A 24,932-nucleotide genomic window follows, 5' to 3' on the forward strand; every position below is an offset into this window, starting at 1 on the left:
ATTTTTTCTATCCCCACTAAATTTTCTGACTCAAAACGAAATAATTGAAATCCCCAGCCATAAATAGAAATATCAACCCCCACTGAGTTTTCAGTCTGTTATTTTCATCCCCACTGGCTGAAGGTACCGGGTCTGTGAGAAGGGGGTGTTTTAAAACAATAAAATACACCAAAAAGACGCCTGTGTAACTTCAATCTTACATTAATGCGTATCAGGAGCCTTTATAAATTTAATCAGCAATTAAAAGAAGGTAGAGACTCTATTACCAAACTTTTCTAACACTTTATTTGGAAGTACTCACAGTCCATTGCGGCAAAATGTAATCCAAACCTTCCCCTCCGCAGTCGGCATATTGATAGTGAAATACAAAGTGATAGCCTCAGTTTCAAAAATCTTTCAAATCACGATCACGTTTTGACCTCTGATCTAGACGATGCGATGCTATCGTCCGTCGTCCGTTTAGAGGGTCAGTAAACGCGGGAAAATATATATGCGCAGATTCAGGGTGTTAGGGCGGTTTACAGGGATAATAGAGGAGGTAGAGTTTTGGAACAACCTCCACCGAGACCTCCACCACTGTATGTTTACTCCGCCCCGAACTAAACTCGTTTTTAAATTTATCCCGCCTCCTGAATTATTCCCTTTTTCAGTGTGATAATGTGTAGACGATAAGATCGTCTACCTGCTCTGATTACGCAATCACCTAGAAATTTTGATAAATTTTGAAAAAATAAGGGTTCGGAATAAAATGCCATTTATTAGCCTCCGTCTCGGAAGAGGACTGGGCCTGAATTTGCGGACGTTTTCACAGTTTCACTTTCGTTTTCGGCTATGCGACAGCGTTTTCAAGCAGAAAGCAGAGGAAATCTGTGAAATTATGGCAGGGAATGCTAACCTATTTTTCCAGTGTTTCTCAAGATTGGAGCAAGATTATTGTTCTAGAAAGTTCATAAAGGCCTAATAGTTTCAGATAAGTATGATTTCATCAGAAAAAACATTTACACCAAAGCTCCTTATTGATATGTGAAGGCTACCAAAAATAGCAATGTCCCCCATCAGAACAACTTTAACATAATGGACAAGGACAGTCAAGAAGTCTACTTTGTTGAAAATTTGCACAAAATACTTAGAGAAAATGGTACTATGGAAGCCCATTCTATACTCCTAAATGATAGTTGAAAGATCAGCAGTTGAGAGGGTTGATTAGAATAGAACTCAAAGCACACAATAAAGTATATACATATGTATTTGTTCAGAAAGAACTGGCATGTTGTTTGCTTTGTTTTGGTGTTTAAAAATATGTACTTATCAGTCCTAAAAAAATACAAATTGCAATGAGTCTGCTGGTTAAATGTTACTATATTTACAAGAAAAGATTACTGAAAAAAATACTACTGATGAACTAAACTCAAAAACTAAAACTTTACCATAAATTTACATTACGACAATTTAAAAATCTATCTTTAATAGCAACAAAGAAAAAAACATGGCTCAAAGTTTTAAAAACAGAGCTAGTCAGAGCTTCAATTCAGTAGGTATAGAGCTTTCAAAATTTGAAAACAGACACTGCATTGGTATTACTACAAGACATACTATCCACACGGTTTTTTCGATTCATGAAAAAAAAAAAAGTATTTATCAAAAAAAGGTTCTCTTTTTTTTGGTAATCAATTCCAACAAACAACAATCAATATAACAGTTTTTTGAAAACCATCCCACAGTGTAAACATTATCAACCAACTAAACCCACACCGCCAAAATTGTAAAAATAAGTCAATATAATTTCTATCAACAATTTCTCGTAAAATGTTTTTTTTCCAACATTCTGATACCAATCATGGCTGGAGGCATCATGTGTAGAGTGACTGTGTGGTATTTCATTGCTTTTAATGATCACGATACCAAACATCAACCAAACAAAACTGACGCAAAGCCAAATCTGTCGATTAAAAATTTCCATGAAAATTATAATTGAAACTTATCTCGTAAAATGCTTTTTTCAACATTCTGGAGGTGTTCAAAGTTAGAGGTATCATATGTAGAGCCAAGAAATACATGAAAAGTCATTTGCTATCCCATTTGCCATGAGATATATGAGTCAACAAATCAAACAAAAACCAACAAATCATGTCTCTTCACTTTCATGTCACATCGTGTTTATATGGGGTATCAGAAAGCCAATCCACAAGAAGAGCCATCTTCCTTTATTATGGAGTGTTCCAAAACTATTGGTAGGTTGTTTGGAAGTAAAGAAACCCACACAGTTTGTTTTATTTTGAAGATTTAACTTGAAAACAAACTGCATCTTTCCAGCAGAAACTCATGTTTCAACCTGCTACATAACATTGGTCAGTCGGGTCTGCTACTAACATGTAATAGTTTTATTATAGCCGAGCTTGAGAATCCGTAGGCAGAACTTGTAACATGTATTATGTGTATAATTATGTCAGTCGACTTGAATCATGATACATTACTCACATTTCACTGGATGCATTTTCGCTGTGAAATTATCCGCAAAATTTTCTGACCGCGTTCTGAGACGGAGGCTAATAGACCATGGCCAGGTACCTCAAAACGTTTCACTTTTTTCAAAATGACAGTGAATAAACTTTTGATATCTTTCTTGGTCACTTTGAGGGTGCTGATTCGGAATTTGAATGTTATCAAGCTTGAAAAAAACCCGCAGTTTTTACGTAATTTGCGATTTTTTGCGTTTTTGGGGGGGTCTTCAAAATCAAAAAAGACCTATACCACGTGATAGAGCTCTTCAAACTGAGCAAAAAAATGTATTATATCAAAGTCTCAACTTTTTTAGATCAAAAGTTATAGACGATTTTATGGTCAAAAATTGATTGAAAACAGGGAATTTCCCCACAATCTGCATAATTTATGCAAAATTATAGCACTTTTTTACCACAAAAACGCCCATAACTTTTTTTCAAGCTTGATAACATTCAAATTCCGAATCAGCACCCTCAAATTGACCAAGAAAGATATCAAAAGTTTATTCACCGTCATTTTGAAAGAAAGTGAAACGTTTTGAGGTACCTGGCCATGGTCTATTACAAGAAACCCACAAGAATAAACCCTAGGGTGGTGTGATGTCAAAGCAAAGCAAGCACGAATGTCAATCGTTCGTGCTCCACCACAAAAATGAGTTTTCTTATTTTGTAGGCGACGAAATCGAAAGTGAATGTCGAGTGTTCATCTAACGTTTCCAGATCATCTAAAAAGAACGACAAATAACTATTAAAAGGCGACAAAAAGAACGACAAATTTTTAAAGAACGACAAATTTCATATTACGCCATCCACAACCCCGACTGTTCCACCCCTAGAGATTCATTCCTCTTTGATTGTCACGGGAATTAACTGCTTGTGGTTGAAAAGAACGGCAAATTACGCATGCGTATTAGTGTCTATTTGGGTGAGCTGGAAACATTACATGAACTAACTCTTATTTTGGTTGAAAACGTGTACAACTGTTGATGTTTACAATATAGTGTGCTTACAAAGCCATTAGCATAGAAGTATCTCGAGCTCAAAGATATCGAGAACATTCTGTTATAAGTGTTTACTTTTTGAAATATTGATTCAGAACACTTTTGTTTTTGAACTTTTGAACTTTGAACTTTTTTAGTTGTGATTCTTTGTCCATAAGATAAAAAGGCAATATAAAAAGGATCAAAACATGGGAAACAGCAATGTGTTTTTATGATACTTTGCTGATGGTTATTCATTCAAGTTTTAGCAAGAATTGAATTTTGCTGGTTGGTAAGCTCATCCACAAAATTTTAACATTTTACAATTTTGTGCCTTGCTTAGCTAGCTAACAAGCTTTACCAGGGGATGGGATGTCAATCGAACAATTCTTGTCGGATCAATCAAACTCAGTCGAATTCAATCGAACTGATCGATGGAATCGATCGAACTCAATCGAACTGATCGATGCGACAATCGAACTCGATCGAATATTTACATTTTTTTACAGTTGATTGGGTTCGATTGATTCGATCAATCAGTTCGATTGAGTTCGATTGATTCGACAATCAGATTTTTCAACTGACTTTGATTATATAAGTTTTCTTTTTGTGCTAGATGACTAAAGTCCGAACGAGGAACGATAACGATGTGTGCGTCTCCTTTCTAAATGCTCTTGCTACACTTTCGGTTTTAAAAGACAAAATGAACCAATCGAACTGATCTATCTGACAATCAAACTCAATCGAATATTTACAGTTTTTTCAACTTTGATTGAGTTTGATTCTCCGATCGATAAGTTTGATTGAGTTTGATTGATTCGATCGATCAGTTCGATTGAGTTTGATTGAATTTGATTGATTCGATTGCCAATCGATTTCGATTGTGTTCGATTGACGTCCCCCTGGGCTATAGACCCGTTTCAATGTTTTGATTTTTCACGTTTGTATGCGCATGCGCCAAAATAGTTACGGTTTTTCAGAGGCAGAAAACACGAAGTGCTCGCTGGAAAAAGGCAGTTTTGATTTTACTATTCATGAAATTTTAGTATAAGAATCCTATATAGTTACACATTTTTTTTTTATAAGGAACACGTTTATACTCGAGGCTGAAAATGGTCCAAAAAATAAGGAATTGTTAAGGAAATGCTCAGGCTGAGAATAAGAAAACCAGTTTTAAGGAATCCAATTTTTGCGAATCCAAACTTAGCAGCTATGTAAATAAGGAACTCGATAAGGAACTTTTAGGCTGAAATTCTCTGTAAAAATAAGGAACTCCAGGCTCAGAGCAAAGTTAAGGTTCCTTATAAAAAAAAAACGTGTATTAGATAACATACTAAAATTTATATTCAAAATTCCTTCTAGATCCTGAGAAAATTGACATAAACTGAGTGCCTCCAGCTAATGTTGTTGTCTTTTTTGCCTCTGAAAATCGGGCCGTTTTGCAGGTCACAACGAGCCGATGTAAACATGTGACGTCACATGAAACGGGTCTATAACACAGACTAGCCAGAGAAGAAAAAAAATAAATGAAGGTAACTTTGGGCGATCCGATATAACTCACTCCTAGCCAGAGCAGAGTGTCAGACGTGATGTCTAACCTCCGACTTAACCTTACGACTTTTCACTACACTTATGCAAACGCCTGATTGCAAACAACTCCCGTTGCAGCTTGTTTTATCGCATTCAATCATATTGGGCCATTCCAGAAGAAAAAAAACCTCCCCTAATGGGCAACATCAATTTTTAAAAATAAATTTTAGCACAAAAATCCAGGCGATTCGGAATTCCATGAACTTTACTTAATTTTGCATTAAGATATTTTCAATTCCATGATCTCTTTTAGTTTTACAGTAACAGAATTCCACAGATAAAAATTGAAATGGCCTGTACTTTCTCTGACAATTTCTTGTTCCTGATTATTTTGATAAAATAACGTGTTCCAAACTAAGAGAAACAGTTTTGTCATTTAAAAAATTGCTCTTGGGAATAAAATAGATCTTATACATCATTTTTGCCTTTGATATACTTATGCTATTCATGATTATGCACCACTGTAATGACTTCACAATATTATGCACCTTTTCTGTGTTTGTTCCGTCCAATATGTTACTGTTTCTATTGTTTAAGTGACGTATTGGGTGGAAAATTTTAAAACTTATTAGAAAACTCTCCAGTGGTGTATTTCATGAATTAGCTTAGAACCTTGGCTAGTAACAGACAATTTTACAGACAAACAAAACAACTATCTAAAATGGACCCGTTGTCAAGATATGTTTGACTGGGTATACAGGTTTTATGATGTGAAGGAATTAGCCCTTTGTTCTCAAAGTTTTGGTGTTTGAATAAAAGGGGAGTTTCCAGAGGTACAACACTTTCTAGTCGGTTCTAACCTCTTTGTAGGTACGGGTGAAAGTAGATTTTTTCAGATCAGTTAGGGTCAGGGTTTGAGCTCGAGAGTCAAAATAGGGTGGGGAGTAGCATTGGTATAATATATTAATATAATATATAGGTCTGCAAAATACCTACACACTATAAGTAAATTGTGAATTCAGATTTGAGCCTTGCCTCCATGGTCTAGTGGTAGCGTACAGAGCTTGCTTATCAAGGGTACTTTTTATGTGTGGGTTCGAATCCCACCAGGAACTCAACTTTGGCAAATTTCAGAATATCAAAATCCCTGTCAGTGTTGACTCCAGAAATTAGCAATCCAAAATATTACATATATAATGACTTAGTCAGGGAACTCCGTCAATTGCGTTTACTGCAATTGGAGTGGTTTTCATTTGTGTTTAGCCTGAAAAGGCTTACACTTTTTTTTTTTATAACAATGTTATAAGAATAATGAGGCTCAAAATGCCAAAAATAAGAACAATTAAAGAACAGTGGAGAGGCTGAAGTTAGAGAGTTATAGCAAAAAGAATCACTGGTTTCTAAAATCCTCTAAATAGTAAAGTAAATAGCCAAAACTTATTTTTTTACCTTAGAAAAAATAAGAACAAAGTAAGAACAATTCCAGGCTCAAAGTGCCAAAAAAATAAGAACAGTCAAGCCTCAGGAAAAATTTACTGGTTCTTATTAAAAAAAAGTGTATATAGAGTACATATATAGTTGTTCACAAAGATACACAAATATCAACTGCTAAAAGTTGTACGAGCAATACTGTATATAAACTTGTCTTTATTAAAACATTATTAATAAAAAGATTTTCGATGACGTCATGTCAGAAATTTTGAATTTTATCAATACAGTTTTTCGGTGAAAATTTAATTGATTTTTGGTGGTTGATGATTCTGGATAATTTGTTGCTTTTTTATGATGTCATTATTATGATGTGTAAAGCCATGTTTTTTGGGCGCAAAAAAGGATTTCAACAATGAGTTTTCCAGTTCAGGTTGAAAATAAAACGCTGGTTATTTCATGCTGATTTGAAAAGAGTGCTTTTCATGAGATAAAAAAGTACTATATACAATCTTAAAATGAATGGGCTAGGGCTGGTTATAGAGGCGTTTGATAGGGTGGTAAGTTGTATCTGACAGGGTTACTTTTCGCCTTTCCCAGCATATCTTTTATGATGGGTTTAAAAAATATTAAAATTTTCCATCTAACAATGTCAAAATTTTGTCTGTACGGTCCATACTTGGACAATCTGACAGGGTCCATTTTTCTGTAATGAATATGTCTGACAGGGTGTATTTTGCAAACTCTCAGCCCCTCCTTGTCTTCTGCTAAGGTAAGAGCCCTCTACAACCTTAACTTTGCTTGTGAAATGGTCAAAACTTTGTCAGTTGGGCCCATACTTTGCCAATCTTGCGCCTGATTTGGCATTTGTTTAAGTTGCTTACATGGTCCATTATGCTCACAAGGGAAGAACCCTCAGATCTACAAACTTTAACCCCATAATTTAGGCTTCATAGGTAGCAAGAATTTACTGTATCTGTTTTCACTCCGCCCACTAACCGGTCATTATTGTATCAAAGTTACTTTAAAAAAGTCAACGACAATCTAATAATTTTATGTCTAATTAAATTATCTTTAATCAATGACAACTATATAAACGTGCAATGATTAAAAAGCCAATCTCTCATTTATTTGAAAGGTATATATCCCTTTTTTCTAGCTGGTTTTTGGTTTACTCTTAGGTTCCAAATAAACAGCCCCCCCGCTTGTTAATTTTTCGAAAATTTTCCAACCCCCCCGGACCTTATTAGGACCCCCCATTTATTAATCTCTAAGAATATTTTCAGCTGTCAAAGAGAAGGCCCCTTATTTTGCTCTAAATAGCCTGATTTTAGTCTATTTTTACCTTATTTTTGGGTTTCAGAAGTACAATTTCCAACCCCCCGGCAATTAGGTCCCCCCGTTTATTAAAATCTAGAAAATTTTCCAACCCCCCCGTTTATTTGACCCCCCCCGTTTATTTGGAACCTAAGAGTATGATATATGGAAATTGTACTCCCATTATTTTGACTCATCTAAGAAAATGTCCCCATTCAAGAATGATTTGAGATAATTTAAAATTAATGCTCCTTTTAGCTGTGTTGTCTGCGTCGCCAACGCTTCAGCACGTCGAAAGACACGATTATTACCACATCTTAAAAATCAATTTACTTTAGATAAAAAGTAATGTCCACGTGGGTAATTCAATTTGTGCAGATTAAAAAGGCAAGGCTAGGGGGATGTTCATTTCCTATGTCTCAAGAAAGAGTCTTCTGTTTTTTTTGTATCATATTGTATCTTTATTTGCTTATATTTCTAGGATAACTCAAAAATAAAATAGTTTCTGGAAAATGGGTTTTTTCTGCTGTATCTCAAATTGTTATATGTTGACTGCAGTTGTTGTTGGAGCAATCATTTATATCTTGAATTACTTCAGACCTGGCAGATGTGATTCTAAAGCACGTTTGGATGGCAGAACTGCTATTGTTACTGGCGCCAACACTGGTATAGGCAAAGAAACAGTTAAAGATTTTGTCAATCGTGGAGCAACTGTTATTTTGGCTTGCCGTACTATCTCCAAAGGTGAAGATGCTAAAAAGGACATTTTGGCTGATACTGGAGCTTCTCCAGACAAAATCCATGTTCGTCAACTCGATTTAGGATCATTGAAGTCTGTCCGAAAGTTTACTGAAGAGTTCCTTGCAGAATTTCCAAAGCTTCATATTCTGGTAAACAATGCTGGAGTAATGATGTGTCCTTATTCACTGACCGAGGATGGGTTTGAGCAGCAATTTGGAGTCAATCATCTCGGTCATTTTGCTTTGACCAATCTGCTGTTACCAAGAATCAAAGAATCAGGCCCTAAAACCAGAATTGTGAACTTGTCTTCGCTCGGTCACAAATCGTTCGCTTATTTCAAGATGAACGATTTACTGTGGAAGGAGAATAAATACAGTGATTTGTACGCATATGGTCAAAGCAAATTATGTAATGTCCTTTTCACCAAGGAATTACATAAACGATTAGCTGATACCGACATCACTGTCTATGCTGTTCATCCAGGAGCTGTAGCCACCGATTTAATGCGACACTACCCTAAATTGCAAGCTGTTTTACGTATAATCTATCCATATGGTTTGAATTTGTTTGTTAAAATGCCAAAAGATGGGGCTCAAACCAGTATTTATTGTTCAGTACAAGAAGGTATTGAAAATCTCTCTGGTGAATATTTTGCAGATTGTGCGCGTGAGAGAAGCCATAAATGGTCTTATGATGTTGGTAAACAACAAGAGCTGTGGAAAGTCAGTGAAGAAATGACCAACATTACATACCCCTTTTAATATGTCTTTTAAAAACGTCTTTTTTTCTGGTTGACTTCTAATCTTAAATACACCTAGAAATGCCTCGGGTTAACTATAGGGTCGAATTTTTAAAAGTCATTTTATTGTATTTTTAAACGCATCATTGTGTTAGCTTAAAGGTCATTCAACTCTTCTATAATCGATTCTAGAATCGACTAGTTAGTCCCTTATAAGGAGCTATTGACTGCTAAAGATTGGTAAGAGTACCAAGAACCTCAAAGGTAAGGTTCGGGTGTCGTTTTTATTAGTTTTTCGATTTTGTCATTATTTGTTATCGATTCAGGTACAAAGGGAATTAGAATTTCTTTTTGGAGGATATTGTTGGGGCTGGGTAATATTATTTTGACCTTGTGCTGTTTTTCATAACTTTTTCGTGCAACTTAATTTAAAAAATCGCGTGTTCAGGAAAGCCTAAAAATCAAGATGCTTGTGTAAACATTTGGATTGTACTGGCTCTGTTAAGTTAAATTTCCAATTCAAATATTTGTGTTTCTCGGTGTTTTCCTTTGTTTGTTTGTATTTCAATGTATTTTACAAAATATTTTAGATATGTTTAGCATTTTCTTTTATGAGATTCCTTAGAAGTTTTATTAAAACCCAATTAAACATAGATATCCATTTAGATCACTTCTTGTAATACTGTGTTTAAGATTGTAGAGTCATTACTTGTAAGGTAGCAGTTACGTTTTTAATATCACGGTTTCTTATCAAAAGGAAAAACCAGATGGTTTTTGAGATTCTCTGTATGACATACAAATAGTACCTGTATTAAAAAGAATCCAGACTTTAGGGTTAATTGATACTTCAGGGTTTCACTAATACTTGAAATCAAAACTCTTTTAACAGTCATTTTAAGGATGGATTTTTAGGCGGACTTCATTGCTTCAAAAAATAATCTGATATAAATAATCTAATGATTTAGTCTGCTGATCTAACCATGTAATTTTCTTTTCTCTTTCTTTTACAAATTTAGAGACAAAAACATAGTAAACAAAAATATTTCATAAAAATGGGTATCATGTGCTGTATTTCGAATAGTTGGGCTGTGGCAGCTGTTTTTGTTGGTCTTGTTGTTCTTTTGGTCAAGTATTTCCAACCAGGACGGTGCAATTCAAAAGCACGTTTGGATGGTAAAATTGCCATTGTTACTGGCGCCAATACTGGTATAGGAAAAGAAACAGTTAAAGACTTTGTCAATCGTGGAGCAATTGTTATTTTGGCTTGCCGTACTGTCTCCAAAGGTGAAGATGCTAAAAAGGACATTGTGGCTGATACTGGAGCTTCTCCAGACAAAATCCATGTTCGTCAACTTGATTTAGGATCATTGAAGTCCGTCCGAAAGTTTGCTGAAAGCTTCTTAGCAGAATTCCCAAAGCTTAATATCCTGGTGAACAACGCTGGAGTCATGCTCTGTCCCTATAGTTTAACTGAAGATGGTTTTGAGCAGCATTTTGGTGTCAATCACCTCGGTCATTTTGCTTTGACCAATCTTTTATTAACAAGAATCAAAGAATCAGGACCTAAAACCAGGATCGTTACGTTATCTTCAAATGGTCACAAATTGGCATACTACAACATGCAAGATTTGCTGTGGAAGGAAAATAAATATTCTGATGGTTACGCCTACAACCAAAGCAAACTGTGTAACATTCTTTTCACCAAGGAATTGCACAAAAGGTTGGCCGATACTGATATCACGACGTACGCCGTTCATCCTGGAGTCGTCAATACTGACCTAACACGTCATTATCCTAGATTGGAATACGTCTTGAAAATTGGTTATCCCTATATTTTCAAATATTTCATCAAGACGCCCAACGATGGAGCTCAAACCAGTATTTATTGTTCAGTTCAAGAAGGTATCGAAAATTTGTCTGGTGAATATTTTGCAGATTGTGCACGCATCAATAGTCATAAGTGGGCTTATGATGTAGAGAAGCAAAAGGAGTTGTGGAAAATCAGTGAAGATTTAACAAAAATTACTTATCCTTTGTAAAATAGTTTTGATACTTTTTTGGGGGGGAGAGAGAAGTGGGACTTACGTGGCGACGGGGTGTGCTGTCGAGATCTGAAAAATGGATCAAAAAGTCGGATTAAGAAATTTTGAAAAAGGAACCTTGCAAGAGACAAAACTTTTTTATGTTCGTGTTTTTGTGACTGAAAAATCTTGCCGCCCATACTCGTGCTTTTTCACTAACTCACTCATAAAGATTAAACTTTTTCTGCCACATCCGCCGATCCGCAATCAGAGCACTTTGATGGGATGCTATAAATATTTAGATACAATCATAGTCCGTAAAAATCCCGGTCGGAAAGCCTTTTGTTTCTTTCCATTGTTTCTTACTTGAACTTGTTGAGGATTTAGTTTTTGATCATGTGATTAAAACTTGAACCAATCCCAAGAGGAGGAGTTGATCAAAAATTGACCAATTCGATTTTTATCTTTTAATATCAACGAAAAAGGAAAAATATAAGAGTTTTTTATAAGGACTATGATATTAGACTGTAATATTGGTATCATTCTATAACTATGATTTCTCGCTCTATCTTGAAATTGTTTCTTTTAATATTTAAGTAATTATTTGGGATTCTGAACCTGGTCAGGGTATTTAATTTTGAGATAATAAACGTTAAATTTTTAATTTTTGCTTGGGTGTTACAAACAAAATAAATTTTCAGTGCGAAAGATTTACAAATTGTTTTAAAATTTCGCTGATTTTTAGCTGAAAAATGAGAACTTAACAAAAATTTAGTAAATAGATCGTCGCACAGTTTTTAGGGTCTATTTTAGACTCAAAATACAAAGTTTAACTTTCTATTTCTTTCGTCCTTCATTTTTTATTGTATCAGTAATTTTGATAAATATTTATTCTTTAAATTTATATATTTCCATATACAACGCTCTCTAATTCGACATTCTTTTATTCGAAAAACTCTTGTTTTCAATAATAAGCAAAGATACCTTAAAATCTTTTAGCTCCCTCTTTCGGAGTTTTCTAGCCTGTTAAAAGACCTTTAAGACTAAGTATGTATAAAGCATTATGAACTTTGAAATTTTGCGATTTTCACGATCAAAAATAAGTGTTTTGAAGTTCGTTCAAATATCAGAAATTTACCCCGCAAGACCTAGAAGATATTTTTAGTTGTTGGCATGCAAACCATGGCTTGCTATAACTCTATACAGTTGACGCTCTCTAATTCGATTTTCAAGGGGAATCGGATTTTCATCGAATACGGGAGCGTATCGAATAGTAGGAAGTCTCCCTAATCCGATAAACACGAGGTAAATATCGAATTATGGAGCTGAGAAAGAAAAGTATAAGCGAGACTCGATTGGTTTGAACGCGAATCAGGACAAATGTCTAAGTTCTTGCTGAAAACTTAAGTTCTTCGGAAGAAAACTTTCGATATTTGCTATTAAATTCATTTTCCTTTATTGAAATTGACTCAGAGAGCATCAAGTTTAAATCACGTGTACTTAGATTTATGAATTCATTCATTCATTCATTCATTCATTCAATTGAAGGTGTCGGTGCATCCCTTTATGTTACTATTTCAGAAATAAAAAATAATCAAAGTCAAATTCGTTTCTTGTTGTCGCACCCCTGCTTCAGTAACCTGATGCGAAAACCTTGAGCTATTTGAAGATAAGATAATGGAGGCTAAATGAAAAAACGCCAGTATAAAAAGTAGATCCATTTGTTGGAGACACAGGGTTTTGACGCTTGATATTTAAAATTTTATTATCTACAGCTTCAAGTTTCTTAAAATCATCATTTGTTTTTTTCTCATCTGTGATTTTTTAAAAGTATTCTGCCAAGTTCTTCCCTGATTCTTGTTAAACGCTCATCTATAGGCAGAAAAGTATGGCGCCATATACTGGACAAAATCGAATGGGCGAATCGGAAATACAGAACGCCATCTTGAAATGCAGTTTTCGTTTTGGAATGGCGCATTTCAAGCCGAATTCTGATATATCAACTTGACGTATTTCAAATCGGTGTATTCCGACTTAACGCATTCTACCTTGATGTATTCCAAATCGATACATTTCAATTTGAAACATTTCAAATCGATGCATTTCAAGTTGAAACAATTCAAATCGATGTATTCCAACTTGACGCATTCCTATTTGAAACTTTCTACTTGACGGTCGCAAAATAGATTCCCTCCGTTTTTATCTGGTCTGCGTTTTATATGTTTTTAAAATTTTGCGCACTTCAAATGAAATAAGACGCACATGTCAAAAATACCAGTACAAAAAAATTTTCCAGACCTGAAAATCCGGTCCTGGTTTTTCTACTGTGTCAAGTTGGAATGCGTCTAGTCGGAATACATTTAAAGTCTGTCCAGATATAATTGGCAGTGGAAACAAGAATGCCTGTAACTTTTGACAGTCAAGTATAATTATGGAAATTTTTTTTGCTTGTTTCAGAGAATCAAAAGCGCTATATTTCAATGTATTTTTGGTTGAAAAATTCGCGATTTTTAGCGGTTAAATTTGCGATTGCAAAAATTGAGCATTTTTTCTACTTATGCTATAACGTTCATTTTTACACCAGTAGTAGTTCAACCTTAGGTTAAGAAGTTTGTAAAATTTCAAGGCAAACAGAAAAGTCCTTCGGAAGATATGGGACCCGAAATACCCCTTGGTAGCACTTTTCTGTGAAATATCAAATCTCCAACTTATTACTAAAAACGGGGTAGTGATATGATTGATAAAACAGTTTTTTGATCATAAAACATTTTACGATCTCTTTAATGACCTCATAGCCAAACTGTGTTTAGTGTTTTGGGAATTAGCAAAGTTCTTTAATGACTTAAAAATAACAAAGGCAATACAAGTTCATACTTATCTTTTCAATAAAAACAATTATACTGTGACTTCGTTGCGAAATATTCAATGATACCAATAATACCAATGCACCAACACTTAACATTTTCCAACTTTTAATTGCACTGTTAAAAAAAGATAACACAACCCCCGTTTTTAGTAATAAGTTGGAGATTTGATATTTCACATAAAAGTGCTACCAAGGGGGATTTCGGGTCCCATATCTTCCGAAGGACTTGTCTGTTTGCCTTGAAATTTTACAAACTTCTTAACCTAAGGTTGAACTATTACTGGTGTAAAAATGAACGTTATAGCATAAGTAGAAAAAATGCTTAATTTTTGCAATCGCAAATTTAACCGTTAAGAATCGCGAATTTTTCAACAAAAAATACATTGAAATATAGCGCTCTTGATTCTCTAAAACAAGCAAAAAAAATTTCCATAATTATATTTGACTGTCAAAAGTTACAGGCATTCTTGTTTCCACTGCCAATTATATCTGGACAGACTTTTTAGTTGGAATACATCAAGTTGGAATGTGTCAATTTGGAATGCATCAAGTAGAAATGCGTCAAGTCGGAATGCGTCAAGTTGGAATGCGTCAAGTCGGAATATCTCAGGTTTGCGAATGCATCAAGTTGGTATGGTATCAGGTTGAAATGGAATACTCTAGTTTGATATACCAGAATTCAGCTTGAAATGCGCCATTTCAAAACGAAAACTGCATTTCAAGCTGGTGTTCTGCATTTCCGATTCGCCCATTCGATTTTGTCCAGTATATGACACCATAGAAAAGGACTGATTTATACACCCCTGTGTCACAGACCCGCTGGGACCCCAGCCCTACTAGAAAGTTAAGCAAAAATATCGTCTCCGGTGAGAAAAAAAACCCTTGAATTTCAGCCCCACTGGGAAATCGACTTTGAATTCATCCCCACTCGAAATTCCATGTTTAAAAATTGCACTCCAAATCCATCCCACTAGGCTTTTTAACCTTGGAACAAGTTTTATCCCCATTAGGATTTCAATAGGAATTTTTATCCCCACTGAGGAAAAAAGTTCCACCGGGACTGGGAGAGAGAGAGAGAGGTGTATTTATCCTGTCATTCACAAATATTAGAACAGTTGCGACACAGTTAGTTGTCGCAAAGGTTGACAAATTACTATTACTTGCCAAAATAAGTACCCGCCAGATTTAATTATTTTTGAAGATTTTTGCCCCTGGCCAATATTGCTTCTACAAGTAATGCCCTCTTATTCTCTGTGTAGACAATTCATTGTACTCTTCTCAGCATTTTAGCAAAGCAGCGGTTATTTCTAAATACGATCCCTACCAGAAGACACTGAAAGTTTTTAACGCGGTTTTTAAAATATAACTTTTACAAAAATAAATGAAGTTTGCGATGCTTAGTACTAATATGCTTAATATTTTGTAAATTTTAACCTAATAAAGTCTTTCAAAGCGAGTTAATTAACAAAAATATTCTTCACTTTTTTCGTTTTTATCAGTTCCAGTGATTTATACGTTATTCATGTTATTTATCTGTATAGGGGGGGAGGGTTTCAGGGGTCTTAAATACCGTCATACCGACAAGATTTTGGGTCAAATACCGTAATACCGTCGGTGAAGGAAGCCTAATACCGATACCGATATTATATTTATGTTTTTTTTCTCGAAAATAATGAATTTTCAGTTATCAAATCTATTGTGTAGTAACAAATGAGAAATTGTACAAACAAGTTTTGTACTGTATGAGGCCCCCCAGTCAACCCTCAATTCAGGTATTCACGCACAAATTTTTGCCAATTCACGTATTCACGCGCGAAAAAAACCATTTTTGCTTTTACATCTTTGGTTAAACGATTGTGACCTTATTGGGCTAAATTTTAAATTTTATTTTCTCTTTTAAACAGATTGACCTATTCTTATGGGATGGGCTGGAGTTTTTACAAGAGACTTCACTAATTGGTTATTTGAAGTAATAGAGATGACGCGTTCTTTAGAAAAAGTAACAAAGTTGTTTTATTACAGGTTAACGACCAACCAAATCAAACGAGAGCTTGTAAAAACTCCAGCTTGTCCCATTCTTATACCAAACATTTTCGCCAATAAAGTTTTTTGCTAGTTTCGTGACCTTATTCTCGATATCGTCCACTTTTTAAGGCCTCTTTTACAGCTATTTGAGCTTTCATAAAGCAATATTTTAGGTCTGCCGCGCCAAAGTTACTTGCTTGTTACGGGAGGCAAATGCAAAAATAAGCCTTTCCCCCAATAATTTCTTCTTCGCAGACCCATAAGATGTCTTTTATTATATTGAGAATTAATTCAAAATCGAGGTTTGGGCCAACCATGGTCTGAGAAGCCGTAGACTTCAACACAGGCTTCATAGAGGTGGTGCTGTGGTGCAACTAGAGGACGCGAATTCTAAAGTTTAACCCCCCCCCCTATCGGAGGAAAGAAAAAAAATATAAAAAAGAACGCGAGCGAAGCGAGCGCGAAAAATTTTCGAGAATTTTCGCTCTCCTTTGTTATTGAAAAACGGCCTTAATACGCTATTGTTAGCCAAGTATGCCTTGTTTGGTCATACAATTTTTGATTTTATTTAACACTGACCATTTGTTGGCAAAAATATGGTACGGAGAGCGACGTACCTGCCGTACCCGGTGCGGCGTTCTAAGAGTTTCGCCCAAGAAAAAATTTAAAATTTAGAATGCCTAGATTGCCTGAAAACGCATCATGTGCATCATGATGTGAATTATTTTTTAATCGTTCGATGCTGCACAAGATGCTTTTAGAACTACTGGATGCAGTATTTGCATCACAAAAGTTGTCATTAAAAAAATGCGCCCGCAGAAAAATAACAAAAATTGTTTAGTTATCGTAAAGTTTTGCTTAATTTGAATAACCTCACCATGACAATAACTCAATAGGACATCCTAGATTGTGCGAGCGAAGCGAGCAAGAAAATTTTACTGGTTAAAATAGCGGAAGAGACTTATCTTTTTTGAAAATTTTTTTATATCGAAATACCGTTTTTTATTGATAAAAATATCGAAATACCGACAAAAAAACAGGCAATTTACCGATACCGGTAGAAAATGAAATACCGTAATCCCGTCGTTTTTTTCTCGTAATACCGATTTACCGGGGGTAAAAAGGCCCAATACCGTGATACCGTAAAAGTGAAAACCACCCCCTGTATATTGTAGTAAGAGAAAAGTATTGATTTTTCTCTTACTACAAAATGACAGATATTAGATATCTTCACTGATACTGTATTTGTCCCAGATTTTTTGTTATTTCACGAATCCTAACAAGGAATTATAAGAGACACTGGATAAATGACTCATAAAACGATGGAGAGCGACCATTGTATTTTCTTTGTTTCAGAAAACAATTGATGTTGTAGCTATGTCCGCAAAGGACAACTGTCATGGCGGCTCAAATGTAACTGATTTTGAAAAATGTTTATTAATCTCATTTTAAAAAAGTGTGTTTCTTTTCGTACCTTGCAGGGAAAAAACTCTGAAAGTAAGGCTAGAATACGAAGTCGGATAAATTTGTGAAATCTAATGTGAGAAAAACATCATTAGACAAGGAAAATCAAACAAAATGCTTATAGTAACACGAGATATTCAATTCGGAATATCTTTCCAAAACTGTTACCACAAGAGCTTAAATTAACAAACATTAGACCTGAGCTTCTTGGTGTCACTGTGGTATGAAAATCTTTTGGAGGCACGTGGTGGCAAGGTGGTTTTTTTGTGGTTAAAGTTTGAAAATTTCCGGTGTCAACATTAAATTTCTTATACACAACACATCTTTTTGACCTTTCTCACAATTTGAAACGTCATAACGACTTATAATTGGCAATTAAATAGAAGAATCTGACTCTCACGGGAAAGTTTTAAGTCCCTTTTGGGAATTGGATGAATGATTTTTGATATAAAACGCAATTAAAATGTGTCGAAAAATCATTTAATGAGGGAAGGAGAGTGAACAATAATATCATTACTGCGGACATAGCTAGAACATGAGAAATCAACAAAAATCAGGTACTTGTATATCCAGTGTATAATAAATCCTTGATCCTAATACACGCGTTTTTTGTAAATACATCCAATTCTTTTGGAGCCTTCGAATGTTCTTAATTTTTTTTGAGTTTTATGCCTGAAGAAAACGCTCTCAAAATGTTCTCAAAAGTTTCACCAATTTCTGAGTATCTATATCCATCTTTTTAAGAAATAAAGTGTTTTAGAGTCCGCAAAGCCTTAAAAGGGGGGGGGGTTCAGGGGGTACCCGATTCCGCAATTCCGTCAATTTTTTCTCCAATTTCCGTCAAACCGTCTTAAATTGAACCAAAATTCCGTCACCGAAAATTCCTTTGAAATTCAATATTTTTGTCGAAAATTCCGCAAATTTTGAATATCTTTTACCAATTCCGAAATTCCGCAAATTTTTTTGTTAAATTCCGTTTTTCCGCACTAAAATTGTCTAATTTTCCGTCTCCGTCAGAGAACCCAATTTCCGTAATTGCGTCAAAATTTTCGCCAAATTCCGCCACTCCGTCCGAAAAAAGGGCCGATTCCGCTCCTCCGCCAACAATGAAACCCCCCCTTAAAATGGCTATCGAACCCTCATGATGTACTTATATAGCTTGTTCTTCTAAAAATGTTTAAAGACTGTTGCTTAAATTTTTCCTTTATCCCCGGGGGATACATAAGCAAAATGGGTACGTCCAGCTGGCACACAACGCTGTTTTAACGTTCTTCTAACGTTATATGGACGTTGTGAACGTTGTATGGACGTTGAAATAACGTTGTGTGCCGGCTGGGCGGGTACGTCCAAGCCATAAGGGGCCCTTTTTTACACTTTCGAATGTCTGTCACAGGGGTGAAAGGTCAAAACAGCAATTGAATGAGTTCTGAAATTACTAAATATTAAAAATTTACTTCCAAGCGTGGTCATTAATTCTCGTTATGTAGACCAAAATTTGAAGATTTTTGCTAAAAAAATGAGAAATAAGCCCCTCACAGGGTCATGAAAAACGTCAAAAATGGGGCAAAATGCTTGAAATTTCCGTCATACCAAGGAACCATTGGGATAGAAGTTTGTGGGAGTTAAGGAGTGGGGATTACAAATTGAACTGGTTACCCCCAAGAAATTGCATGTTTTTAAGTCTCCAAAGCCTTAGAATGTTCTTAAATTTTTGGGCCTCGAAGCCTTATGTTCTTATATAGTTTGTTCTTATAAAAAAAAACGTGTATTGTCTTTGTCCATAATTCGTACATAGTATTTAATTTATCACAAATTTTTCGGCTAATTTGTGTTGCGTGGACAGGGAATCTCAAAATTATTGCCTGAGAAAACTAAGAATTTTTCTGTTTGTCTTAGCATAAATTTTGAGATTGACCCTGTTTCATGTAGACGAAGCCTCCTCACTATGCCAATACGGTTAAACGACCCGTAACCAAAAAATGGGACATTTGGTGATTTTTAGTATAGCTCTTTCGCAAAGCCACGTATATTTTTCAGATAAGGTCAAGATTAAGACTACTAACCAGAAAAGAATACCTTAATTTTAAAGCTGAAATCTAAAGGTTGTCAAAGTCTATTTTTGGGACCCCTTTTATATAGTATTTCTTTTAAAAGAGAACCTAGAGGTCGCCAAACAATTTTTGCATTTCTGAAAGTTGAGAAAAGTTTCATGAACACTTGATTATCTACGGCTTTGATGCCTTTGATAATTTTATAGGGCGTTCTCTTTCTCTCAGAGAACAACAAAAACATTAATGCCTACAAAGCTCCAGCGGGAAATATATCCATAGAAAATCAATTTCAATCGACTCCTCTTTTGTTATTAAAAAGTCATTTGAGAGCTATAAGAAAGTTCTAATTATATCAATTCTCTTGAGATGCATCAATCGTCGAATGTTTCTTTTATTCTATACATAAATAGTTTTGTTTTTTTCTCCCTTGGGAATTTAAAGCGTCAACATATTCTTTCGTTCAGCGATTATAAAAAGACAGAAAGAATTTCTCCATTCCAAAACACATCAACAGTAGAAAGAGGTGTGTTGAGAAGAGAAAAATGACGGAATTCTTGTCAAGTGAAATTCAGATTTGATTCTTTGTATATTGAATCAAACTTTGCTTCAAACTTTAAACCACAGCGAGCTTCATATTCTCAAGGTAAGTGTTTAAAAGAAAAGGGTATCTCTTTACAAACTTTCGTGATGTAAAAAATATATAATATAGAGTATAGGGCCGTTCTTCTTAAGTATGTAGATTCATGCTGCGGATTCGAAAAATTGATTGACAGAATTTCTCCAGCAACAGACTTTTTTTGTTAATACGTGAGTTTTATGAAATATCCTAATTTTTTTCTTTTGTTTTTTTAGATATTGGACTCTTACTTTACTACAAGTGACATCAATACAATTTATTCCAAACAACGACTGAACTCGCAAACTCTATTTTGGAATCCAGGAGAAATGCACGATTTTGTAATAAAACTTTCAATCTTATGTCCAACCAAAAATTATGTCCATGGCAAAGCACTAACGTTCTTAATCCGTTATAATCTTGAATATTTCCTGAATGTTTAAATCATGGCAGACGCGAAGCTCGTTGTTGGCGTACAAAACCTCATTAACTAAATGGTAAGTTCCATTTGAATACTGAATAGTCGGCTGCCTTTTTCATAATTGAGGGCATTGGGTTTCTAAATAGAAAATAAGATATTCCTTTTATGCCTTAAGAGCCATTTTTTTTAAAAATCTTCAGAATAAAGAAAGTCTGATACCTCACCCTCTTAGATTTTGATGAAATTTTGACCAAATGATCTATCACACAAGAAAATAAGACTAAATATCTCAAGTAGTTTTGCAGATATAGTGTCTCAAAGATAGGCTACTAAGCGAACCTAAGCGAAAATCGACCCCTAAAAATCATGAACTCTGGTGGGGAGCAGATTTTGAAAGCCAATGAATTTTTATTCAAGTACATTAGAAAGCTGATTTACAGTGGATTTCAAGAACTTTTTGTAGGGAATCAGAAAAAATCAAATTGAGTTTCCAAAATTCTCCCCGAAAATCTCTAGCACCTCCTGTAGAGGGCTTCAGACTTTGCGTAATCTGGGTTTGGAAGCACTTTTAGCTGTCTGCTGATGGTCCTTATGACTTTTTTGAAGCAAACTTTTGACCTGGAGTGGTTTAATGGTGGGTTTTGGCCACAAAAATAACATTTTCAGGATTTCCATCTTTGCGTAACCGTCAAAAATGACCGAAAAAATTGCTATTTTGGCAGACCTGGAGCAAAATTCAAGATGGCGTATCTTTTTAAGGCAACACCAAATTTTTTTGAGACTTTCAGCAAGGATTCCTTAGTAGGTTTAGTTTATAGCCTCAAAAAATCTCAGTGGGGTTTTGAAGTCTCTTAAAGTTATGGTCGATTGAAAATTTGCTTAACTTTGTTGTTTTCTCCCTCCTAAAATGCTAAATCAGGCCCACTTAAGGGCTCTAAAGGTTAATTTTTGTCAAAATATTGGTTGATCTTCTCTAGTCAACTAATCATTGGCATTAGGGGAACAACTGAAAAAGATTTCAGGTCACTTCCATCAACAGATGACATTTTAAGACAGTTTCTTTATTTTTAAGTACAAAATATGTAAAAAAAATGAGACTGACATCTGGCCTTTCCTACCATTCCAGAGCCTATATTTCCAGGAAAAACCTCAACCTTTCACAGTTTGGTGAATATTAATCTTAGATATAAGCAGATTACTTCAACTTAATGGGTTTAACAGTACTCAATTCCTATTCAAAAACTTTTTAGGTCTATATTAGTGTACACTGACAGTCTTACTTGTTGATTCTTAAATAACTAAGCAACATTACTAGGGTGATAATTTATGAGATATTGCAAACAATGCTGTTTAAATCTTCTGGACAAGAACCACCAGTAAACCACTCCAGGTCAAAAGTTTGCTTCAAAAAGGTCCCAAGGACCATCAGCAGCCAGCTAAAAGTGCTTCCAAACCCAAATTACGCAAAGTCTGAAGCCCTCTACAGGAGGTGCTAAAGATTTTCGGGGAAAATTTTGAAGACTCAATTTGATTTTTTCTGATTCCCTACAAAATGTTCTTGAAATCCACTGTAAATTAGCTTTCTAATGTACTTGAATAAAAATTCATTGGCTTTCAAAATCTGCTTCCCACCAGAGTTCATGATTTTTAGGGGTCAATTTTCGCTTAGTAGCCTATCTTTGAGACGATATATCTTCAAAACTACTTGAGATATCAAGGTGAAATTTTCAGGGTCTTAATTTCTTGTGTCTGATAGATCGTTTGGTCTAAATTTAAGCAAAATCCAAGAGGGTGAGGTATCACACCCTGAAGACTTTAAAAAAAAATGGCTCTTAACTTGCGTGTTTCACCTGTAGCGGGAAAAAGCCGGCCCATCATTTGCTGGTGCAAAGTGGATCAAAATTTGTCACTCAAATAAATGAAACCGGTTATTGTTTACCATTGTTTACCTTATAAGGTCTATAAGGGGATTAAAATGTGAGATATATCCATTCAAAAAACATTGACTGGCAGTTATATTATATTCGGTCAACTTACCAAAGTATGATTTACTGCAAATTCTAGTCAATGATGTTTATTTTGAAGGCTTTTTAACCATAAATCTTTGTGTTATTTAACGGCCCCGTTCTATTGCCTCCCACAAAAGTTTTGAAGGGTTGAATCGATCTGAAGACATAAAGAAATTTGAAATTGTTTACTCGAGCATATTATTTATAATTTTATAAGACTTTGTCAATCTACGAAACCATGTCTTCTCAATTTATAAGAGGCCCCCCCAGCGGACCCAAAATTCACGCCATCACGCCAATTTTTTTCGATTTCACGCCATTACGCCTAGAATATTTAGTTTTCACGCTCATATTTTGTTATATAAACTTAATTTTTGCCCACATATATGTGTGTTTGGTCTTCAATCAGTTTTTTGGCATTCTCATATGCGTAAGTCAAGATTATATCATTTTTCCTATCGAAAACACCCGAAAAATCTAGATAAAATTTTACCTCTGTTTTTCTATTTTTGACACAGGGGTGTTTTTTGGGGTCTTTTCGATAGGAAAAATGACGTAATCTTGACTTATGCATATCAAAAATTGTTGGACACCTGGTCACATCAAAGGGCACCAGTTTGAGGGCTGAGGTATATTTGAGTAAATTGACAAAGCCCACCATGGTTGGGTAACGGAGAAATTCTTTGAATTTTGAAGGGTTCAAAGTGCTATTTTAGGACCCATTTCAATTCAATTTGAAAAATAATTCATGTAAAAATAATGGAAATATTTTAAAAGTACAAGCAACATGATGGGCCATGCCCCCTGGTCCCCCCGTTGACGGGTTCCATGGGCATTAATTGTGAATTAGCGTGAATAGTTTTCAAAAGGGGAACGAGGAGGCACAACCATGGTTTGCGCCGACGGGAGAAATTTTCAATTTAGTATGGCTAAAATCGCCCTCATTTACTTTCTTTTTCCAAAATATGGTTTAAACACTACATAATTCCTTTGATCAATCTGCTTAAAATTACACCTCATAATAAACCTGTTGCTTCTTTGTGTTTAAGGATTTGCTACAAATGTATGTTTTCCTGAAATAAAAGACCTAATATCTTTGATGCATCTATAAGAATAAACATCTAAGAAAGAGAGGAGAATGTTAGTTAGGGAGGAAGCGCACCATGGTTTGCGCTGACGGGGAAAATTTTCAAGTTTCGATCCTCTCATAGCATTCGACTTTATCATTTTGAAGACTAGCTAGCAACTGCTAAAAACAATCGGAAGTTACAAGGATAAATGGCAGATGAATAGAACTGTTTGCACCGTTTCTTTTATGTTTTAAAATGAGATCTATAGGAGACCCTATAGGAGGCCTACCATAGTTGGGGCCGACCAAGAAAATTTTGAAATCTAAACCCTCTAAATTGGCTAAAATGGACATAGAAATACGATTCAACTAATAAATATAATTTTCACGATCACGCAGAACTACAAATTTCACGCCATCACGCCTAAAAAAACTAGATTTCACGATCACGCCGGCACTTCATTTTCACGCCATCACGCCGTTTTTTTCAAAATTTCACGCCATCACGCCACGAAAAACCCTCCATCACGCCATCACGCCAACCGCTGGGGGGGCCTCTTATAACAATTACTTCTTTTATGCTGATATTTCAAAAAAGTTATTTTTTACATTTTTCAGGTTGTGTGAATAACCATTGACCCGCTGATTTCACCAGTCTGAAGACTGAATCGAAAATTCGAGATTGAATGGATTTATATTGAACGTATCGTAGCGTGGCGTACAAAATGATGATTTAGTTGGTATCCTGCTTAATAAGTGGTTGATAATTGTCCTTGAATTTAACGTACTGTCTGTCCGGAAATCAGAAGAAGTCATGTGGAGTCCGGTATCTTTAATTTATTTTGTTTGATCGTGTGAGTTGATTTTTAATGTTTGGCTATATAGTTCAATCAAGGATAGGGTTAGGTTAAGTCTTGAAGCAAAAACCAAGGATAAGGTTACACAGTAGTCCAGATACTGGAATATTTTAAACCGGAATTTCAGTTGGCAGTAAAAGATCAGCATTAAGAAAGATTTGAAACAACATGAAGATTAAGTTCATTGAAAATGAATTGAATGGAAAACGAAAATTTAGAAGAAAAAAACTAAATTATTACATTAAGAAGGCAAAAATACTACATGAAATAAATCTTTGAGATTGAGACTGTTCTTTG

General features: G+C 35.1%; 1 protein-coding gene, 1 long non-coding RNA gene and 1 pseudogene across 2 annotated transcripts; all 3 read left to right on the forward strand.

Annotated features, from left to right (window-relative positions):
* Positions 1 to 8,204: 8,204 nt before the first annotated feature.
* Positions 8,205 to 9,951, forward strand: LOC136815951 (retinol dehydrogenase 12 pseudogene; annotated as a pseudogene).
* A 261-nt stretch (positions 9,952 to 10,212) lies between these two features.
* Positions 10,213 to 12,862, forward strand: LOC136815952 (retinol dehydrogenase 11-like). The gene has a single exon (XM_067072378.1). It carries the CDS (start codon positions 10,289 to 10,291, stop codon positions 11,273 to 11,275), a length of 987 nt encoding a protein of 328 aa, XP_066928479.1. The 5' UTR covers positions 10,213 to 10,288; the 3' UTR covers positions 11,276 to 12,862.
* A 7,297-nt stretch (positions 12,863 to 20,159) lies between these two features.
* On the forward strand, positions 20,160 to 24,607 carry LOC136815953 (uncharacterized). Its single transcript, XR_010847784.1, has 3 exons — positions 20,160 to 20,306; positions 20,516 to 20,776; positions 24,397 to 24,607. It is a non-coding gene; the product is annotated as an uncharacterized lncRNA (long non-coding RNA).
* Positions 24,608 to 24,932: the final 325 nt, after the last annotated feature.

Source organism: Clytia hemisphaerica, unplaced genomic scaffold (assembly GCF_902728285.1).
Source record: "Clytia hemisphaerica strain Z4C2 unplaced genomic scaffold, Clytia hemisphaerica genome assembly, whole genome shotgun sequence".
Taxonomy (NCBI): domain Eukaryota; kingdom Metazoa; phylum Cnidaria; class Hydrozoa; order Leptothecata; family Clytiidae; genus Clytia; species Clytia hemisphaerica.